Source organism: Colius striatus, chromosome 4 (genome assembly GCF_028858725.1).
Source record: "Colius striatus isolate bColStr4 chromosome 4, bColStr4.1.hap1, whole genome shotgun sequence".
Taxonomy (NCBI): Eukaryota; Metazoa; Chordata; class Aves; order Coliiformes; family Coliidae; genus Colius; species Colius striatus.
In genome coordinates this window covers 93,424,750-93,446,912 of record NC_084762.1, presented here as the reverse complement: position 1 = coordinate 93,446,912, position 22,163 = coordinate 93,424,750, and the positions used below count along the sequence as shown (strand labels likewise).

The window sequence follows — 22,163 nt, the reverse complement described above, 5'->3', positions numbered from 1 at the left end:
TGCATCCATTACAGCTTTTTAAACTTCTATCCCTTAAAATGTGTCCTTGATTCTTGAATAGCTGTTGTGAAGGGTAAAGATGGTGTTACTGATGTGGAAATAAACCCCACAAATCTCAAACCAGATTATTGCCAGACGTGCCTGATGTCTTTGATTTTCATAGAGGTTTGTTATCTTGCAATTTTGTAAGACTGCCTAAAACATGAACTGGATAGAGATAACATTTACACTTTTAGTTTTCAGCTTTGTCCTTAATTCTGGAGTTAGAGAAGTATGTTTGGAAGCTGTTGATAAAGCTTATAGTGATCATTCAGATGTCTTTTCTCCCGGCAGTACCACCCTGTAATGTCAGGTTCTTGAGTGCTGACACAGTCAGAATGCAAAAAGCTGAAGAGAAATAGGAAAACATTCTTCAGCTAAGGATAAGGATATATGTAATTCAAAAAAAACCTTAGAAATCAAGGGGCATGCCTTGGCTGTCACCCATCCCTTCATCACAGACAAAGACCAGAGCAAATTCTTCAGCTTCCCTACCCACCTTCACAATCTTATTTTTCATGCATAGAATGCACAGGTGCAGGGTTATGAGATTGTGTACTCCAGTTAGTTCCCCAGTTTCACCTTTTTAGGAGGAAAAGGGCTAAAGCACATGCAGCCAAGACATCACCACAGAAGTTTATTAAACTGCACAACTGTGTAAGTGTTTGTTACCTACTTTTTTCCATTTGTCACTCCCATTCAGTCCATGTTATGTTGCTGTACTTTAACCCAGTAATGCAATAGACCTGAGAATCTGATTAAAGATCCAGTTTGTGCTGCAGGAATGCAAAGAGCCTCTAGTGTAAATGTCTACATTTGAAATGATACCCTAGTTGGACAAGTATTTCTTCTGGTATCCATGCCAGCTTCCTTCCTGCTGTGAGTTTTCTCATACTACCACTATAGTTGTTCTGGCATAGGTGTTGTGACTGTTTGTCAAACTCAGCCCAAGTTAAAACAAAGGATTGTTTAGTGTTGATTAGAATCTAAATAAGTTCTGCAGTCTTGTTAACTGCATGGGGTTACAGACTGACACAATTGAGACTGGGAGAAGAAAGGAAATGCCTGTTTATGCAGTGTGGTATTAAAGCCTTGTTTATGGGCATCCCTCATCATCCATTGCAGCGTTATTCCTGGTTTCTAAACACTTAAGAAGGATATTGCTTACCTTGAGTAAGAGGCATGTCAGTATGACCTCAGTCACTGACAAGACTTCTAGCCAGGATTTGACCCATTCGCCTTCATTTCTGTCCTCCAAGACTCTTCTTTTTGGCTTATTGTGGTCCAGTGTCTGCAGGAGAGGTAGTGAATGCTGTGACTAGTCTGGCACAGAGCTGGTCTATATGGTACAGGCTCTGATTGACTAGCTGGTAGACAGCTTGAACACGCTGCTTTCCAACTGCCGAATGGGCCAGATATGCCTTAGTGCTTCTTGATTCTTCTTAAACCAAGCAGATAGCTTGAAGAGTTACAAGGGAGTAGGCATGTGGTAGGGCTGTTCCAATGTAGCTGCTGCTATCTGTAAAGGAGAATGCAAATATATTGCATAAGAAACTTTTTTTCTATTGGTTTTCTCTTTTAAGATGGATTCTTATGATAATTAGTACAAGGGTGGCAGGCTGATGATGCAAAGTTATGTGGAAGGAGCCTGTGAACACTTATCAGGGCTCAAAACATGTCAGGCAAATATTTTTTGTGTTAAGGAAAATGCTGTGTGCAATGGTTCCATATCCACATCTAATTTCAACATGTAAACAATAATACATGTGCTTTGAGGCAGTGTGATTTTTGTTCATATATAGAAGCAGGTTGGAGTGCACAGATTTCTAATGTCAGTTAGTTACATGGGGAAATGTATTAAATCCTTCCTGATCTAGTAAAAGAGCTAGAAAATAGGTACCTTTTACCTTTTTTCCTTCCTTTTCATCAACCACCTGGATGAGGGGACAGAGGGACCCTCAGCAAGTTCCCTGATGGCACCAAACTGGGAGCACTGGCTGATTCCCCAGAGGCTGTGCTGCCATTCAGTGGGATCTCAACTGGCTGGAGAATTGGGCAGGGAGGAACCTCCTGAGGTTCAACAAGGACAAGTGCAGAGTCCTGCAGCTGGGAAGGAACAACCCCCTGCACCAGCACAGGCTGGGGATTGACCTGCTGGAGAGCAGCTCTGTAGAGAGAGACCTGGGAATGCTGGGTGATAATAAACTGAGCATGAGCAGCAACGTGCCCTCGTGGCCAAGAAGGCCAATGGCATCCTGGGGACATCAAGAAGAGTGTGGGCAGCAGGTCAAGGGAAGTTCTTCTCCCTCAGTACTCTGCCCTGCTGAGGCCTCATCTGGAGTCCTGTGTCCAGTTCTGGGCTCCTCAGCTCAAGAGGGACAGGGAAGTGCTGGAGAGAGTCCAGTGCAGGGCCACCAAGATGATCAGGGGACTGGAACATCTTTCATAGGAGGAAAGGCTGCAGGAGCTGGGGCTGTTTAGTCTGGAGAAGAGGAGATTGAGGGGGGAGCTCATTAATAGTGGCAAATATCTCAATGGTGGGTGTCAGGAGTTTGGGTCAGCACTTTGTTCTGTGGTAACTAACAACAGGAAAAGGAGTGATGGGATGAAGCTGGAACACAAGAAGTTCCATTTAAACATAAGGAAAAAACTCTGTCACTTTGAGGTGAGGGAGCCCTGGCACAGGCTGCCCAGGGAGGGTGTGGAGGCTCCTTTATTGGAAGTCTTCAGAACCTGCCTGGAAGTGTTCCTGTATGACCTGATCTAGGTGGATTTGATGTTCAGCTAGATTAATTCCCCAATCTGGTTTATCATGTGATATACAATTGTGTTTACTGGATCAGTGCAGAAGAGAGAAAGTAGCATGGTAATGAGGAAAAGAGGGATGTGGGCTTCCCTCATTAAATGCCTGACATAATGTTGTCAGAGGACAACCTGCATTTTGATGTTGCAGGGGCATTCTGAGGCTTTCCTTTATGGAAATTGTAAATTGATGTGGACCAAATCTCACAGGTTACTTTGTCCAGCTTTTCATTTAACCTCCCCATCTAAATCTGTCATCAGGAGCCATATTACTTGGTACGTAAATAGCTTTTGACATATTTGAAGGGGTTTACAAACGTGAACACTGTGTGCTTGTGTCAGAGGTGCTACCTAATGGCTTTCTCTAGTGCAATATACTTTATTCTTGCTACTAAATAGAGAATTAGTTTTTTGGTCACACTGGGAGCATATTTTTCCAACTTCAGTTTATTCTTAGTAGCACACAGCTTTGTTAATTTACAAGCAAGCAATTCACTTCCACTCATTCACAATAGCACAAGGTATTATTGATACATACTGTGAGAGTCTAGATTATACTGTGCCTTTTAGTCTTTCTCAGATGTGTCTTCAGCTTTTCCACAGCCTCCTAAATACCCTGTACTGTAAATTCTATTTTTGGACACATTCTCCTTATTTAGGACAAATACTAATCTATTTTTCAATTTAGCTGTGTTGAATATCTCGGGATGCTTTAGTCTAAAAATGAGCACTACCCAGTTTTCTAGGTATGGAAAAGCTCTTTTGCTTTCCCCTTCCTTCTGGGTTAAAGGTGACCTATCAATATTATCACTAGGAAACTGCTCTAAGAGCTTCCCATTCTCTTTTTGCTCAGCTGCACTAGCCTATTTTTTGTTTAGGATGTAAATGTTAGCTCTGGAAACCTAAATAAAGTAAATGTGATGAGAGTAAACAGCACTCAACTGGCAGATGATTGTGTGGCTTCCCTTACATTTGCAGGATATTTATGAGAATGACAGCAGACACATGAAAACTCCCCACAGAAGTTTGTGTACACCCAAAGGGAGATCTTGCATTGGAGCAGGTTTCTGTTGGAGTCAAGATCTCCTGATTATTTTAAACTGTGGTTAATTTGAGGTCATACATTTGTAATCCAGATGGAAACTTCAGTGTTCCTTACCTGGTTTTGGTTTAAGAATGCATCTGAGGAGCTTCCTGAGCTGAAAGGCTGGTTGTGGTCAGGGTCTGGAGCAATTTCAGATTTCTTTGGCTGTGCTTCAAGTTAAAAGATTGTCGTGACATATCTCAGCAGGGTATTTGAGTCGCTATTGTGCAGTGGTTAAGCAGTTAAATTGTTGGTCTGGAGACTTCTGATTAAGCATTCTGATCACTACCAGAAAAAACATCAGGCATGCTTCTGGCACTGCTTCTCACGTTTGGATCATGAAAGACAGAAGCTGTCACCCATCCTGGAGTGATGGCAGTGGCTTTGTTTGATACTCCAAGCGTCTCCCCTTGGTCTGTGGAAGCTGTCCAGAAGCCGAGGAAGCCTCTGCATGTTGTTTACTACATACACTGACCCAACTTGGGCTGTGGTGCCAGTGCAAGTCTGGGAGATCAATCTTACACTGTTTGCAAATAGCAGCCAGATAAAACAAATGCTGTCCTGCTGCATGGGAACTCAGGACAGTGTTTATATGCTGTGCTTCCCTGGTGAGAGTTTCTCTTGCTGAATGAACCAACCATGCTGTTGTGGTTTGTGTTGATTGAAGGTGTGGCACTAAATGTTTCAAAACTCAACTTCTCTGCTTTATGAATGAAAAAAGTAAATAAGCAAATACTGGAGAGGCTTCCCCTGCAGACCAGCTATTTGGAGTGTCTTAATCAGCACATTCCCTTATTTCTCTGGTTTTTGATTTCAAGCTTTGTTTTCTTAAGCATCTGGATGAGCTCTGTGGCATTCCTAAACAAAGTACAAGAGAAGCCACTTGATGTGTTTGTTTTATATGAAGCATCACTTCTTCCTTTCTGGGCATACATGACTTTTTAGAATGTGTTTTCAAACATTTATGCTTGACCTCCTTTGCACCAGTACTACTAACTCCTTAACATTTAGGTTAGAGTTGACTTGTTCTTGGGTTGCAGTATGTACTCCTTGCTAATTAATTATGTTCTTGGAGTGATTCCTTATATAATTTAAGAATACATTTACTTCTAAGTTATTATTTATTTCTGGGTTTATGATAGGCTTAGAATGGATTGATAGTATAAAAATGATAGAGGCTTAAAAATCTCCCTTGCTGTTGTGGGAGTTAAGACATCTGAGTTTTTCAGTACTTTCAAAATCCCAACCTGAAAATGAGAGTTCTGAGATGTCCAATTTAATTCCTTCTTGAGTAAATACTGATGTTTTTCAGCTGAGCCTTATGCATCAGTATTCTTGGTCGTTCATGGTCAGAGATAATTTTGCTGTATTGTTTCTTCTTTCCAAAGCCATTTCTTATCACAGCAGGAATAACTATCATTTAAGAACACATATCCCCATTTTCATTATCAACTTGACAGTGTTAGAGACAGAGGAAGGGGTGGATGTCCAAAAACAAATGCTGCATGTTGTATATGCCGTGCAGGGTGCAGAAAGAGAGGGAATGAATGGATATCTCCTGTTTGCATGCATATAGACAAGCTGGCAGTGCTCCCTTTAGAGAGCGTGCCTGCCAAAATATTAGGCTTGACTAACTAAGCAGATTGTCCTTTGGGTGAAGAAGAGGTTAAATGTGCCTCTGTCACTTCTGAGGGGACTTGGTGGTTGTTAAGTGTTTCCTAGGATACAATTAATTGTTTTCTTTACAGTATTTTATACAAAGACCCTTAAATACTGGCAAGAAACTAACTTAACCAATTTTTATACACTGCACTCAATAAGTGTAACTCAGATTTAAAACTGTTCACTGAGCTGATAACAGACCTTTGGAACTTGCTGGCGAAAGCTGCAAGAAGTTAATTGCTTTAAGAGGAGATGGGATGAATAACTGGAAGAGTTTCACTGGAGGTTAGTGTGTGACAGAAGCAGTGCTTTGCTCAGGAAATCCACTGGGATAAAAATAGAGACTGGGAGAGCACCTGGGGGTAGTGTTGTTTGTGTTTGCCTGGTGATGCCTCTTCTCCCAGCATCCTTCTGTGGCCATTGTGGTTCTTCCTTCAGTTGTTTTACTGTGTATGTGCAGGGAGGTTACTTTCCTTTGCACCAGACATTTGACCTGACACTTTGGACACCTTCTGGCTGCCAGGACTTGGCTGTTGCTGCCAGTTGGTAGTGCCACTTGAAAACTTTGATTTCCCCATGTATTTTGAAGTCTCTCCCTCCCACATGGTACAGTCTGCAAGCATCCTACATGCTTTGCTGGCTCTGTCCATCCTCCTTCAAGTTTGGGCTTGTTACCTACTTTATCAGTGGATGTCCATCTCCTGGGCATGGAGGAAGACAAGAGTGTTGAGAGGTGCTAGTGGTGCTGAAGCAGAGGGTGCTTCTGAAGATGTGCTGCTGCTGTTGGAGTGTGCTGGTTTCACACTGGTTACATGTTGATGTTTTACAAAGTTCTGAGCAAGAATCAGCGACTTGTGCGTCTGTGTGTTACTATTTGTACATGTGTATATGACACTCAGTAGGAAATTTTCAGCCCATTACAGGATCAGAAGCCAAGGACTATGAATTCCTGACAGAAGTGTCTGGGAGCAGTGATAGCTTGTGCTCCTGCTGAGCTCCAAACTCAGTACTGGCAGGGATCTGCCGCCTTGCAGAGAGACAAGCCTTACCTTCTACGGGGTTGTGAGGCAGCAGCTCTGATCTCCTGCTGATTTCCTAATCTGGATGAGAGCAGGACAGCTTGGCACACTGCACCTGAAGGGTTACTAATCCATGATCTACTACCACATTTGAATTTTAGTTACTGCTTGTTAGACCTTTGTAAGGCTTAACATGGAAGGGAAGTGGCAGTCTCTTGTGATCATTTTACTGGAAGGTTCCTTTCTCAGGCAGGAGATCCTCAAATACATTTACCTCAGGACAAACAAGTAGGACATTTGGTTTTTGTTTAAAGCCTTCCCAAATAATCATCTTTTGCCTCATTTTTAAGGGATCTATGCTGAATCTCAGGAAAAACTTGAGTGAAGAGGAAACCAAGGGGCTCTGATGTGACCTACCACTGAACATGTAGCTTACAACTTAACGTGTTTAGTATTCTTAATAAAGGTGCCACCTGATTTATTGCCTAATATTTTGTATAGAGTATTACATACTAATATTTAAACATGTTCAAATATATATATTGCATTTCCCAGCTTGTAAGAAGTGTATGTTTCTCTGTTTCAGGGTATAATTCAGAAGATCGTGGACAGTCACAAAGTGAAAAACGTGGCCTGCTATGGGTTACGGCTCAGTCATCTGCAGTCTGAGGAGGTTCACTGGCTACACCTGGACATGGGAGTGTCCAATGTGAGAGAGAAATTTGAACTAGCCCACCCTCCAGAAGAATGGAAGTAAGAGTATAAATGTGTTCAGTGTCAAAATTGACTTGTAGAAGTCTTCTTGCCTTGTCTTAAATACTAATTTGCTTGAGCAAGGAAGATCCTCTGGTGGAGCAAGGATAGGAGGGAACTCCAGACTTTCCACAAAGCAGTGCTTTGTTTGCTTTAAAAGGGTTTTGTTGTTGTAAGTGGTTTCTTGGAAACTGAGGAGAACAGATCACTCTAAGGTGGGATTTAGGAGGAGCATCTTGTCCTTTTTCTTGAAAATGTGCAACATTTGTGATGTATCTAGTGAGCCAGCCCCATCTCCGGTTTTGTCACAGAATCACACAGAGTAACAATATTAAGGGCTGGAAGGGACCTCAAAAGCTTATCCAGCCCAACCCCCCTGCCAGAGCAGGACCACCTAGAGTAGTCACACAGGAACTCATCCAGGTGGGTTTGGAATGTCTCCAGAGAAGGAGACTCCACAGCCCATCTGGGCAGCCCCTGCCAGTGCTCCCTCACTTCAACAGGCAAGGAGTTTTTCCTTATGTTTCTTTGGAAACTCTTGTGTTCCAGCTTGTACCCATTGCCCCTTGTACTATCATTGAGAACAACCTGGCTGCATCCTTAAAAGTTTCACAACAGGATGTGGAAAGGAAAAATTGTCCACTTTCCTGGTAGAAACACGAAGAGGAAACTAACATTTGTTAGCAGAAAACCACGGTGCTCCACTAGAGAAGATTGGGAGCTCAGTGTTGTTGTTAAACCAAATAGAGTATTAAACTCATGTGGGAACACCAAAAAGTAGTGTACTGTGCTTACATGGTGCACGTTTCATGCATGATTTTCTGTGAAATATGTTGAGAACCACAATTTGTGCAGAGGTTGCTGGTTAGCTTAAAGACTTGGATGTATCTTCTGCAGAATTCTTGTCAGTAGTCTGTTCTTAATTTCTTGCAAATGATGTTGTTATATACTGACAGATGTCCCAGTTGGCAATCTTAAGTTTATAAATGTTTCTGTAGGCACCTGATTTTAACAAATCCAACAAATTGGAGCAAATTAGGAATGTTTAAAACTTAAAAGTTTCAGAAATGTTGGACATTCCCTTCTCTGCATGGTGGTGATTTTTGTCTGGGATGTCCAGCAGTGTTGTCTTTCCTGTGCCTCACAAGAACTTCTTCATTGGTAATCCTGTGAAATCACAGCTTAAGGGATTCCTGAATCCTCTCTGTGATAAGAATGCTGTATATAAGATGTGAATAATGAATGCTGTGGAAATTTGTTAGATAGTATACAAGTGTCACTTCCATGTTTATTAGACAAGACAACTTGCATTGTACACGTCTCAGAACAAAGTTAATTAGTTTTAAAAGCAAAGGTAGATATTATTTTGAAGCCTGTGTAAAGAAATTGTGTAAAACCCTCCTGAAAGTGCTATGATAAGATGTAAATAATTCAATACGTTTCCAGAGTGGCATTTAGTGTTTTATCGACTATATGCAGCCTGACGTACCTTTTAAACCCCCGGAGATTTGCTGTGCAGAATCAAAACACTGCTGTCCTATTTATAATACCAGAACAACAGGGTGTTTAAGATCATATGACAGCACTTGTAAAAACATTTAGATTAGCAAAGGGGGAGAATGGTTCTTAAGTCAAAAGCTTCCTATAGTTCTAATAAAACAGTAACTGCCTCTTGTGGGGTTTTTGATGGCGATTTTTTTAATGATTGAAATGAAAAGGGCTGTGTATTCAGTGTTCAGAAATTAGATGTCAGATGTTCTCCTGGGCTTATCCACATACTGGAAGTTGCACTGATTGTCAGTAGGTTGTACACAAAAGTTACCAGAATAAAATATCTCTCTTATACTCAGTTTTGTTTGGTGTTGTGCTGTTTATAGTCCTGCAGAGGATGGGCTGGTGAAGGGGAGAAATAGCTGACAGAGCTCAGGAAGAGCAGATTTAGGGGCAAGGTCATGCAAAATTCTGTCACCTGTAATTTTCTTTCTTCTTCCTATGGTGAACAGTTCAGTTGCAGGTACAAAGATAATTTACCTTTACCAAACTGCCAGTGGATCACATCACTTACGAGAGATGAACACGAGATCATTGCGTACTAGAAGAGCCTTTTTCACCTCACATCCTCAACGTTTGCTTTTGTGTAGTAGTCTGACTTTCTTGCTATAAAAAGTCTGTTTTGCAAGAGATGGCCAAGATTTGAACTATCTTGTGGTGGGTTGGTTGGTTTGTTTTGAGTAAAAATCAGTAGAGACTCAATACTTTTTTCCTACAAAGAAAAAAGATTGGCACTAAAGGCAGATAGAAGTATTGTGTTGAATGTACCCCTGCATCTTCACTCTACATTTACTTTAAGAGTGTTCATAGAATCATAGAATGGTAGGGGTTGGAAGGGACCTCTAGAGATCATCCAGTCCAACCCCTTGCAGAAGCAGGGTCACCTAGATCAGGTCACACAGGCATGCATCCAGGCAGGTTTTGAAAACATCCAGAGAGGGAGACTCCACACCCTCCCTGGGCAGCCTGTGCCAGGGCTCTCTCACCTCAACAGTGAAAGAGTTTTTCCTTCTGTTTAAATTGAACATTTTGTGTTCCAGCTTCATCCCATCACCCCTTGTCCTGTTGCTAGATACAACAGAAAAAAGAGATGCCCCAACCTCCTGACACCCACTATTGAGATATTTGTTAATATTAACAACATCCACCCACAGTCACCTCTTCTCCAGACTAAACAGCCCCAGTTCCCACAGCTTTTCATGCTTGTAAACTATTTCAAGTGACCTTCTTCCATTTAAATCTGCAATGAAGAAAATTCCACCCAGTGTCAGAAAATTCCGAATGTGTCCAAGTGATGGTGCCAACAACGACCAGAGTTACAATTACTTGAACTGCTTATGATATATTTGTAGTACTTTGTTCAGGGAATAAGTATTCTGGAATTTGTGTAACTTTAAGCAATACTGTCTTATTCCTTTGGGTTTTAATAGGACTAGAGAAGCACTGTACAATTTGAATGTAATTCCTTGCAATTGCTTTAGAATAACTGTAGTTTTCTGTAAAGGTCCCTTCCAACCCCTACCATTCTATGATTCTGTAATTCTAGGAAATGCACTCAGATTTATTCATTACCGAATTCCAGTTACACAACTGCTGTTAGGGTTATCTTACAGGAGTATAAGTTGTTAGTTGTTCTTAAGAATTGTCTTGTTTCAAGGCCTGTATACCTGTGCATGGGAGGTGATCCCAGGTGACCAATGAAATACAAACCAACCCCTAGGGCTTTCTAATGGGAAGGCAATAAAGAATGGATTTGTTTGCTTCAGGATTCCTGTTAGTGTTTATGCTGCAAACCATGTGTTAAACTCACATTTTAATGAAGAAATTCCTCTTGTAGTAATATTATCAATATTTTAATGATTGGATGCTTCCAGGGGCATGAGGGAGAAACATGAAAGACCTTCCTCCTTAACCTTCCTTTGTACCTCTGCACAGCTAGGTAAACTAGAGTTAGCAGGATGTGGGACTCGTCAGTCATAGACAGCATCAACCTTCATCATTTCTCTTTTAATACTGAGCCTTGAACAGCAGTCACAGCATCTGTCTCTAACAATGGTACATGCCACAGCACTACTCTGCCTGCTGCTCTTTATCCTACAAAGGAAACATCAAGAGGCTCAAGTAACAATTTTTTTTGTCTTGGTATACACTGTGTTGCCCACAGAGTAGACACCTTCAGGTTCTACAGTGAAACTTTGTAGGTAAAGCAGATCTCTTTAACCAGGTGACACTCATGCTTTGGCTCTAACAGGTAGAAGATGCTCCAAGAGACCCCCCCAGGGCATAGCAGTCCTTTGGTGTAAGTTTTGATAGCTGGAATACAAAAGCCTTGGCACTGACACAAAGGCCAGACCACCTGCTGAATGATTTTATGATTTGACTAAGGTGATCTAACAACTCTGTACCTCTTTTCTCCACAGTCTGCCTTCTCCTGCTGCCAGTTATCCAGTCCTTTTCCTTTTCTTCTGGGACCGTTAGTGCTTGTTTAATCCTTCAGTGAGCTGATTCAGTACATTAAGCTAACACAAGGCTCCTCCTTGCTCTGCCCTTCTTGTTCCCATCTTCTTTCTGGTTACTTGTCTGCTTATGTAAACTGAATTGGAACCTGCTGTAGAAACCTACGTGTTTGAGACCAGTGAGATGATTTCTGCAGTGTCACAAAATTGGATCATACTTTCTTCTATTGGCTCCACCAACTGCCAAAGTACTGCTTGTTAGTCAAGGGAAGGCTTCTAGAAGTGCTCAGGAGCCACTCTGTGGACAGGTCACTTCACCATACAGCTTCTTAACTATTGATGCAGATCTGAGTGGAGGCCTGTAGCATGTGTCAGTGTGTGTGGAAGCATCTATAGCACAGTGTCAGTGCAGAGCAGCAAGTGTGGAATAGTAGCCTTCTGGTTTTATCAGACATCAGGGAAGTGATCATCAGCTGGTTTGTGAGAAAGTGATTTCTCATCCTCATCAGTTGGCTGTGTTTCAAACACAGGAGATTTAGAGGATATTGAAAATCAAGCCCATCCCTGCACTGGCCTTCAGAAGTCAGCTTCTTCGTTCCCATAGGTATAGTCAGAGATTAGGTTATAAATAAGTAATGAAGGTCACTCTCAGTGACTGTACCAGCCAAGCTGGTTTGCCTTTGTTAAGAGAATAAGTCCCTGTAAAGGAGAAAGATTGCTTTTCCTATGTTTTTTTTTTTAATCCCAGAGAGTATGTGTTCTGCATCCTGGTCTACCTAGATCAGTATGTATGCTGCTGAAGTTCTGAGATCAGTTCCACATGCTTTTCTTCAGGCCTGAATGGTCTCTTGATTTTTGGCCTACAGGATGTCTGAGAAGTAGGAGAAGATGAAGTATGAGATGACCACCAGTCAATATTTGTTCTGAAGTCTCTTTTTTTTGTGGTTAAGGCTGTGTTTTCTGTGCACAGGACTGAGTGTACATTTTCCTTTCTGAAATAAACTTGCCTTACTATGACAAAACTTCATTCTAAGTTTTCCTGGTTACACTGTACGTCCATGTGTTTCCAGTTTATAAATGTTTTCCTTCTTTTATTGATTTCTAACAGGGGAGTATATTTGCAGTTCTTTCAAAGCAAAGTGGAATCCTGAGTAGCAGTAACTCCTAGTAACTTTCTCTCAAATCTCTGCATAAGTCTTGATTGCAGGCAGCCAGATCACTTGCTGAAAAGAAGTTCTTGTCTTACTGAAACCAACAAATTAAAGTGTTGCAATATTTACTCCTACAATCATGAATAGTTTGTTAAATATACTTATTTCTGGGAAGGGCTGTGAGGAGTTGTGTAATTATGCTACATTGGCACACCCAAAGGAGTGAGGGCATTTATTATCAGAATTTCATTGCAGGAATGTGTTAGAGGAGGAAATGTACAGTATGTGTTAGACTTTGTGGGCTGTAGGACGACTAATACAAAATCCAAGGTTCAGAAGGAGAAGTTTAAGGTTTGAGAAGAGATACAGATTTGGTGTAGTTAATGATTCAAAGCTAATTCTGAATCTCCTTCACTGCGTGGTGCAACATTCACTTGAAAAATGTGACTGTCACATGAAAACTGATTTATTCGGCTCTTCACAGAATGATAGGAAGTTGGACAGGACCTTTAGAGATCATCTAGTCCAAGCTCTCTGCTCAAGCAGGTCCCACCTAGATCAGGTCACACAGGAACACATGCAGGTGGGTTTTGGAAACCTCCAGAGAGGAGCCTCCACACCCTCCCTGGGCAGCCTGTGCCAGGGCTCCCTCACTGAAATAGTGAGGTAGTTTTATTTATGTTTGAGTGGAACTTTTTGTGTTCCAGCTTTTGTCCATCACCCCTTGTCCTATCACTGGACACAAAAAAAAACCCCAACTGTTGCCTCATCCTTTTGACAAACACCTTTTAAATATTTGTAATTATTAATGAGATCCCTCCTCAGTCTCCTCTTCTCCAGACTAAACAGCCCCAGTTCCCGCAGCCTTTCCTCCTATGAAAGATGTTCCAGTCCCCTGATCATCTTGGTGGCCCTGCACTGGCCTCTCTCCAGCACTTCCCTATCCCTCTTGAGCTGAGAAGCCCAGAACTGGACACAGGACTCCAGATGAGGCCTCACCAGGGCAGAGCAGAGGGGGAGCACAACCTCCCTTGACCTGCTGCCCACACTCTTCTTGATGCATCCCGGGATGCCATTGGCTTCTTTCCCACGAGGGCACATTGCTGGCTCATGGTCAGTTTATTACCAATCAGCACTCCCAGGTCTCTCTCTGCAGAGCTGCTCTCCAGCAGTTTGACCCCCAGCCTGTACTGGTGCATGGGGTTGTTCCTTCCCAGATGCACAACTCTGTATTTGTCCTTGTTGAATCTCAAGAGGTTCAAAATTCATCTTCTAGATACATCTTGATGAATAAGGAAGTAAGAAATGTTTTTACAGAGAAAGCCCTTTAAAACCTTTGGAACAATTCAAAGCTGAATATTGGAGCATTTGATCAGAGAAAGACTGGAGTCATGTTTCTTGAGTAAGCTTACAAGAGTGAGCTTGTGTGGTCTGTAGGATGTGGCTCCTTGGGGAGCAGTACTGGTTTCCACTCTGTGTTTTAAGTACCATGTTTGTTGAGAACCAAAGATAAAAACTGTTCCTGGGTGTTGTGTCAGTTGTTACGGCAGCATCTCTGCTGTCATCACCTAATTGTGGCCTCCCTTCCCACGGATTTGGACCTGATCGCTCATCTGCTGCGTCTTTATGCTTTAGCCCTCACTGAAGCTTTGAGAAAGCAGCAGAGTTTTGTTTGTGTCTGTTACAAAGATCATTAACATCTTTATGAAACATTAGGCATTGCATTCCAGTTTCAGTTTCTGAGTAGTCAAAAGAGGAAATTTTCCCTTCTTTTTCAGACTTTGTTTTGGTTGTATCATTCTGTTTAAGAACATTTGAAGATGTCTTTAATTTGTGAGGAAATACCAATTACTGTTTTGTCTCATCAGTTTCATTCTCTTTTCCTTTTCAGATATGAATTGAGAATTCGTTATTTGCCAAAGGGGTTTCTAAACCAGTTCACTGAGGACAAACCAACTCTAAATTTTTTCTATCAGCAGGTATGTTCAGTTCTACTGGGTTTTTTTCTTTAGCTGGCATCTATTTGGAGAATTCTGGTTTTGTTTATGCAGGTAACATATTACCCTAGAAATAGAAATTGGTGAAGTTTAGGTTGCGTATATAAAGCACATCAGGCATGAAGCCCAAGTCTTCTCTCTCCTTGAGAAGTGGTAAAGGAACAAAGCAGTCCTGCAGTTGTCTTTATATCTCAGGTATCATTTACTGTTGTTCACTTGGTTTCTTAATTTCACAGTTTGTTGAATTTCTGAATTACTTTATTCTTGCAAGAACAAATTAATGGGCAATTTCCCCACAACCATGGAAGGCTTTTTAAGCACCTAAATCTTAAATATTTTCCCTTAAATATTTTTAATCTACTTTTAGACTGACAAGACCAAAAGTTCATGGACACATCTTTTAGAGGAGTGTGGATTAGAATGGTTGTAATAGCTCTTAACTCTTAAGAATTCATGCATCTCTGAAAATTGAAACACAAGCTTACTTATTGATTACCTTTTCCAGTGCCTGGGCAGTGTGTTGTCTCTGTTCATACACTGAGATATTGTTAATGCGTAGCAAACAGTTTGTGTGTATTAGTGGTGTCAAGTTTGTGAACTGTTTATGGTTTTATGTGGTGGTTTTTAAGCAACATTTCTTACTGCTGTATGGAGGATTAGTATTAATCTAGATTATTTAAAGGAGTAATTTTACAGAGCATTGTCATGATAGAGATGGAGTAAGACAGGAATGAGAGTTAGAGGGAGAAGGCTTGTGAGGTCAGCTGGAATGGCAGAGCTCAGGACCTACACCATGAAAGTTCTGGAGTTTTGTGTAGAGACAGTTTGGTTTTGTTTTGTTTTTAATCTGATGCATTTTGTTGTGGCAAAGGAACAACAGTATGCTGTGCTGATAATGCTACTCAAACCCCAAAGGGTTCTACAAGGGAAAACTAGTCCTGTGGACTCCTGTTCTTTTTGTTGTGTTGCTGCCATATTAAAAATATTCTGATCTTATGGTATGCTCCAAGCAACCAACCTCATTCTTGAGCAACGTCCCCTGAAACTAGAATGTGGAGCTGATCCAGATCATGGCACTCTTCTGCCCTCATGAACCAGGAAACATTAGTTCTGATTAAATTTCCTTTTTAAGTTTTTAAAAGTTGAAAACATGGTCCACCCCTCTATCCGGTACTTGAACTGAAAGCAGAATATAGAATTAATGTGCTTGTACTCATATCTTCTGTCCTTTCTTTTACTTACGAAGGTTCCAGCCTTAGGTAGGTGACAATGTTTTTTTAATGTGTGATGAAATTATTGTATTGATGTATGATGGAGATTTCTGAGGAGATGTTTTTACTACAGTGCTTAAGTGCTTGGCATTTTAGTGTAACTCATCTGTGTGATGTGCATGTTTTGGGCTAAAAAGTCTAGATTTTGGGGATTCTTTAGTACTACCAGACGTTCTTGCAGAAGAAACAGTTTCATGTTCCTTTTTACTTCAGCAACAAGTGATTTTCTTCGTACTGGCTTTAAACATAGCAGACTTGTATTTCTCATGATGCAGATGTGGGTGATGAGCTCCAAAATAATTTGTTGAACTCCATCATTTACCTACTCAACAGCTGGGAAGCCTGCAGCATCTTCTAATGTGTGCCTCAGAGAACTTTTTCTTTCAAGCAAGGAATTAAAAGTACTGGAGGGATATTTTTGTAGCATTTTCTGAGAAACGTGTTTTGACTAAATTTGGGGAAGTCATTAGAAGCAGATCCAACTGGCTCAGAATAGAAAGAAGGTTTATGAAGGTCATCAGGAACTGATATGCAAAGATGACAGCTGTGTGTATCTGAGGATGCCCTGAATCCTAGTTCTGTTATGAAATGAAAACCAGAGGTTCTTGTCTCCTTGCTCAGCACACCATAACCAGTGTTTTTTCTCTTCCTTCTCCACCTTATCCTGAGGTATTTATAAATCTAGTTCTTCAAAAGTCATGTTGGGTGCTGAAAGATATTTGGGTCAGGTGCACAGCTTTCCAGAGCTGTCTCTGAGATTCTGTTTCACTCCATCTCGCTTGGCCTCTTGAATGAATTAGGACACTTTTATCTGGTGAAGTGTTAAGGCAGCCTCACTGACTTATGAAAAGACATTTTACAATTGACATTTTAGCAACCTGTTTCCTAACCACACCTCTGTCAGATACATCATGCTGCACACTCAGGAACAGAAACCATACATGTATACATACATCTCTTGAGCTTCCTGCACGGAAATAATTGATAGAGATAATTAATTTAGTACCCAGTTCCAGATTATTTTTTAAATCCAAAAGATTTACAATTCTGTAATCAAATTGTCATTTCTAGATGCAAAAGTCAAACACATTGCTGTCTAGGGCATTACAAATGAGGAATAATAGATTTTAAGGGCCAGATGCTCCCCATGACTAAATCTTTCTATTCAGGATGAGGCTGAGAACCTGTTGCTAAGGTGATAACCTCTCAACACATGTTGTCTGACTTATTAAAAATGTACAACATCCAAAAAAAAAAGTTCATGGAGAAGGAAAAGAAATGTGGTGATCTCTATCACCCATGGATTTGAGAAAGTGTCTTGGTTTTCTTGGGTTTGAGTTGGAGAGCCTCAGTATTGTTGAGAAAGGAACTGAAAGTAACAGACCTGATCTTCATCTTCCAGAAAAGTGCAGAAGGTTTGTAAAGATAATAAAAAATGACCTTAATTGCTGTCAAGAGACACAGTTTATTCCTGCTGTTAACCCCAGCTGCAATTATTGGGCTGTTAAAGTGAAAGCTGGCACATGTCTGGAGCTTCACAGGCATGACTGCTTCCATTCCCTGCAATGAGTGCCTTGCCCTGTGTAAATTGGTGTGAGCGGTTAAGTCTTGTCAGCTTGGACTTAAAACGTGGAAAGAAAGCAATATTTTTCCTTGATTTTGACTGTTTTAAGGATGCTGTGGCCTGCCTTTATCTTGAGTGTTTTTGTTATCAAGAGTCTTGAGCAAATCAAGAACTGTTAGTAGCTGTGGACGTTAGAGCCGTTAATCAGTGGCAGTCATTCTGCCATCTGCAGTGGGCGTTAGCTGTTCTAATTGGAAGTATAAAAGCAGGGCACTTAACGAGACTCTTCATGAGAGTGCCTCTGGTTTGCAATCTGTACAGCAAAGGATTAAAGTTGGGGTGTGTGTGTGTTGGGGGGAGCAACCGTGGAACTTGTTTGTAATGTCAGAATTAGTCAAGCTAGCGTTGATAGCATTGATAGCTGTTCGCCAGAGCATCTGTGTTTCAGGCTGCTCTTCAGCTTTGTGACTTGAGGTAGGGTTTAAACTGATGCCTAGGCCATTCCTTTTGAGTTGTGTGTTCAAGACATGTCGTTTTACATCCCACTTGAGAGCTCTGATCAAACATTTATGTCCTTGATCAACATTTATGTCCCAGCCAAGAGCTCTGATCAACAGACTAAAATGCTTGAATTGTGTCTTTTACTTGGCTGTTTGGAAGGTGTCTGTCATGCTTTAAGCCCAGGTGGCAACAAAGCACCACACAGCTACTTCCTCACACCTCACCCATGTTGGATGGAGAAGAGAAGGGTAACAATGAATGTAATGGGTCAAGACAAAGGGAGGGATCACTCACCAATTATGGTCACAGGCAAAACAGACTCAGAGGAGAAAGAAAACAAAGTCAACTTCATATGCCACCAATCAAAGACAGAAGTGGATAGTGATGCCACCATATCTTAACAACACCTTTCCCTCACTCCTTCCCTCCTTTCAGACAGCTTTGCTCCCAGTTTCTCTCCCTCCTTTCCCCCAGCATTGCAGGGAATGGGTGTTGTGGTCAGTTCATCACAGATTGTCTCTACCGCTCCTTCCTCTTCAGTGGGTGGATTCCTCACACTTCTCCCCTGTTCCAGTGTGGGGACCTTCCCATGGGGGACAGTCTTCACAAACTTTTCTTCCCTGAGTCTTGCCCATGGGCTACATTCCTCACAAACTGCTCCAGCATGTGTCCCTTCCACAGGCTGCAGTCCTCCAGGAACAGACTGCTCTAGCATGGGCTTCCCAGAGAGGTATGGCCTTCTTCAGGCACTGCTGCTGGCTTGATGTGGGGTGTTCCATGGGCTGCAGCAGAATATCTGCTCTGATGCACCGCTTTTTTCACTGATCTTGGTGTCCACGTGGCTGTTTCCCTCCCATTCCACTTTGCCTCATGCCCTTCTTCCTCCTGCAATTTTCCCTTCTTAAATAGTGATCACGGATGTGCCTGATTTGCTCGGCCTTGGCCTGAGGTTGGGCCTGACTGGTGGAGGCTGCAAACAGCTTCTTAAGTGGGTTCCATTGCAGCCTCTCCCCCAGTATCAAAAAACCTCACCACAATGTCAAAGGTAGTGGGTGCCAGGTCTTAGAGTTGTCTCTTTTTTCCATGAAGTGGAGCATTTAGGTGGTGATACTGCATAGACTGCATTGTGGGCCCAACTGCTTACAATTTCAGCCAAATGAGGCAAACTGGATCCCACCCAGTGCTGTTTGAATTGTGAGGTTAAAGTATAAAATAAACCCCAGGATATGCCAGATTTATGGTTGTATGCAGAGTTGGCAGATGCCTGCTCTGTGGGTTTTATGTGCCAGCTTTTAGTTGTGTCCCTTTGTATACCCACACCTGATCCAAAGTGAACTCTGGCCCCACCCCCAAATCCTTCAAAGTGAGGTATGCTGGACTGCTGAGTAAAAATACTATCAATTATTTTTCATCAAAAATTGACCTCTCTTCTTGTTGTCGTTCTATAAATCTCAAAAGAATAAAGACATCTGTCTTTTGTATCATTTTTTTCCTGCTTTTCAAGAAAATTTCAGAGGGAACAAGTGTAAAGGGTAGGAAAGGAGAATTAAAAATCGATGGGTTTTGAGTGATGAAAATTAGATGTCACATTTTTCTTGTACTTCTTGAGAGCGTTTCCAGCTGCTGTAAGTGGTGGTGAAATTCACTGTGAGCGTTTTCCTGTCCCTCTGTTCCTGTAATATAGCTGTTGGAAATAAAGGGCACAGGCTTCTCCCTTTCGCCTTAATAACTGAGTGAGGAATGAAAGGCATATCTCACACCAATACAAAAAACAGTCATATAATGAGAATCAGACGTAAGCTACTTGAATTGCCTTCCTTTTATTGTGGGACAAGAGCCTGCACACATTTATGCTTGAATAACATGTTAGCCTCCAGTAATTGTAGATGGTTTATCCCTTGATGAAAAGGGAGTAAGCATCTGTATTTGAGGGAGGGGGGGAAGGGGGATGGGACACCAGCTCATGGGCATCAGCTGTTCCATTGTTACTGTCCTTGTGCCTCAGACAGACTTTAAGAGTAACTTTTTGGTGTTTTTTTAGCTCCTGGAGAACAAGCAAAGGTTACTTTTTATCAGCCTCTATAGAATATTTGTCTGTGCTGCCTTGTTTAGCCTTCAGTTTGGAGCTGTCGTGGCAGAGTACATGTATATAAATAAGAGATCAGAGAACTGGACTGTGTTTTGGATTTTCAACTGAAAATGAGCCAAAGTTGTGTCATACACAATAGAAGGAATTGCAAGCAGAGAGAGGATGATCTCTTAGGGCAGGTCAATGACATTCAGCCAAAATTGATCTGAATTCTATGCCACAGGGATTCTGTGTTTCAGCAGACAAGTACAGTGCAGATTCATTTTATAAGAAAACTGCTTTTAAAAAGGAAAGAAGAAAAAGTGATACTTGTTTTCTTCTTCAAAAAGGAAAAAATCTCTAAAGAAAGAGGAGACAGTTTCTTGTGACAAATGGCACTTCTGTTTCTCTGCAGTATCTGTCAAGATAATGTTAGCACTTAAAATATATTTCCTTAAATGAAAATGTTTTTATATTGTGCCACATAAATGCATCAAGCAACTTAAATTATTTTTATAGTTCTTTCCTCTAACATGCTGGAAATTTTAAGTCCAGGCAATTATTATAGTAGCTTAATGAGTAAAGTTTTATAAGGCTTAGGTGCGTGAGATATAATTTGAACTGCAGGTTGGGAATTAAACTCTTTAACCTAATTAAATAACAACATCTCTTACACCCTAATAAAAGTAGGAGACCTAAAACAAATGACTTTGACAGGAAAAGCTGTGAAGAAAATCAAGGACAGGGAGAGAAAAGCTGGCATTGTTCCTGATGTTGGCAGCCTGATGATTTCTTCATTTTAAAGAAATTGATTTAAAAAATATATCTAGAACTATAAATCAAACTGAACATCATGTGTCTGCTCCTTACAGCTTGTAAAAGTAATTGTGAGGTATCTTTTACAGGGGTCACTTTCTTGAAATGGATGAAATTCACAATTCCTCATAAAGTATTGACTTTTTAACTATAAAAGTTGATTTATGTTCCCAAGACTATGGTGGATGTTGCTGTTCGTATCCTTGTGCAGCAACTTCGATCTCTTCCAAATGTTCTATGTCAAATGTCCTCTTTCTGTTAGTGGCACTGGGTGGTAGGAATTTAAACCATACTTATATTCCTAAAGACCTCTTCAGTTGTCAGCCACACTTGATCCAAAGGAAAAAGGCTGCTTTGATTTAAAATTTCCACCTGTCAACCGGAGTGGTGAAAACGGTGCTCGTGGGCTTTCTTGCACTCATACATGTGAATTAATCTTAGTTCAAGAGAATACATTTAAAATGCTCTCACTCACGTTGGTGCTTGGAGTCATTTGTTCTGGAAAAGCACAGTTCTGTGTCGAAAGGAGAAGTATAAAATTAGCTGTTAGCAAGGCATGCTTAGTAGGTTGAGTAGTATATGACTCCCAAGAGTATAGTCCTACTTTATGGAAGATCTGAGAGGCAGCAGCGTATATTGCAGTGACATCTGGAGATCAGCCCACTCGGACAGAAGGGATCGTTTTTTAGCCATTCCCTCCCCAACAATGCCTCGTCAGAAGGTGATTTACCCCCTCCCCAATCTCTAATGCCGTTATTATTAACAGAGGAGCTTCCAAAATTAGTTAGAGATGTCAAAGATCACCTCTAGATAATATAGAGACTGTGACCTTGGGAGAAGAAGAGGAGGAGCAGCTGAGGGCAGATGGCAAATGAATGTTATCCTGATACTAAATCTGTGCTTTTAACTCGACTGGAAGAGACCAAAGCCTTAATTTTCCCTAATGCAGACTCCTATAATAACTGTAATATTATCAGATGGGTAAATAGGGGTGGACACACATATGTGTTTCCCTGCTGTCCATATTTTTTGAACTACCATTACGATCATTAAGGTGACTCCTAAAACTACCGATGACATTAAAAGCGTGCTTTGGGCTGCTGTGCATATGGTACTTCATTCAAAGCAGATGACACCCAAGTCTTTGAGGGTTAATTTTGCATAAGATCTCTGAAGCTGTAGCAATGTGAGTTGGGACACTGCTCTAACTGATTATTCTGATTCTGTAGTGAAGACAATTTAGTGCCCTCCAGGAACCTGCTGTTGGTAACCGAGGGTGGGCTGCACTGTGTCAACATGGAAGAGCTGTCTCCTTTTGCAGACCGGTGATCACAGATGTAGGAAGTTTTACTGGCTGACTGTCACATTCATCTCATGATGCATCTGTCCAAGGGTATACTACAGCAAAGATTATCCCTGAAACCACAGA

General features: G+C 41.3%; 1 protein-coding gene across 6 annotated transcripts in view; it reads left to right on the top strand.

The window, feature by feature from the left end:
- PTK2 (protein tyrosine kinase 2) overlaps positions 1-22,163 on the top strand; it is a 210,350-nt gene that overhangs the window by 91,264 nt on the left and 96,923 nt on the right. For all 6 annotated transcript variants that reach the window (XM_061994893.1, XM_061994890.1, XM_061994891.1 and 3 more), the window contains 2 exons: positions 7,193-7,359; positions 14,409-14,496. In XM_061994893.1, coding sequence (XP_061850877.1) covers positions 7,193-7,359; positions 14,409-14,496 — 255 coding nt within the window. The remainder of the gene's footprint in view (positions 1-7,192; positions 7,360-14,408; positions 14,497-22,163) is intronic.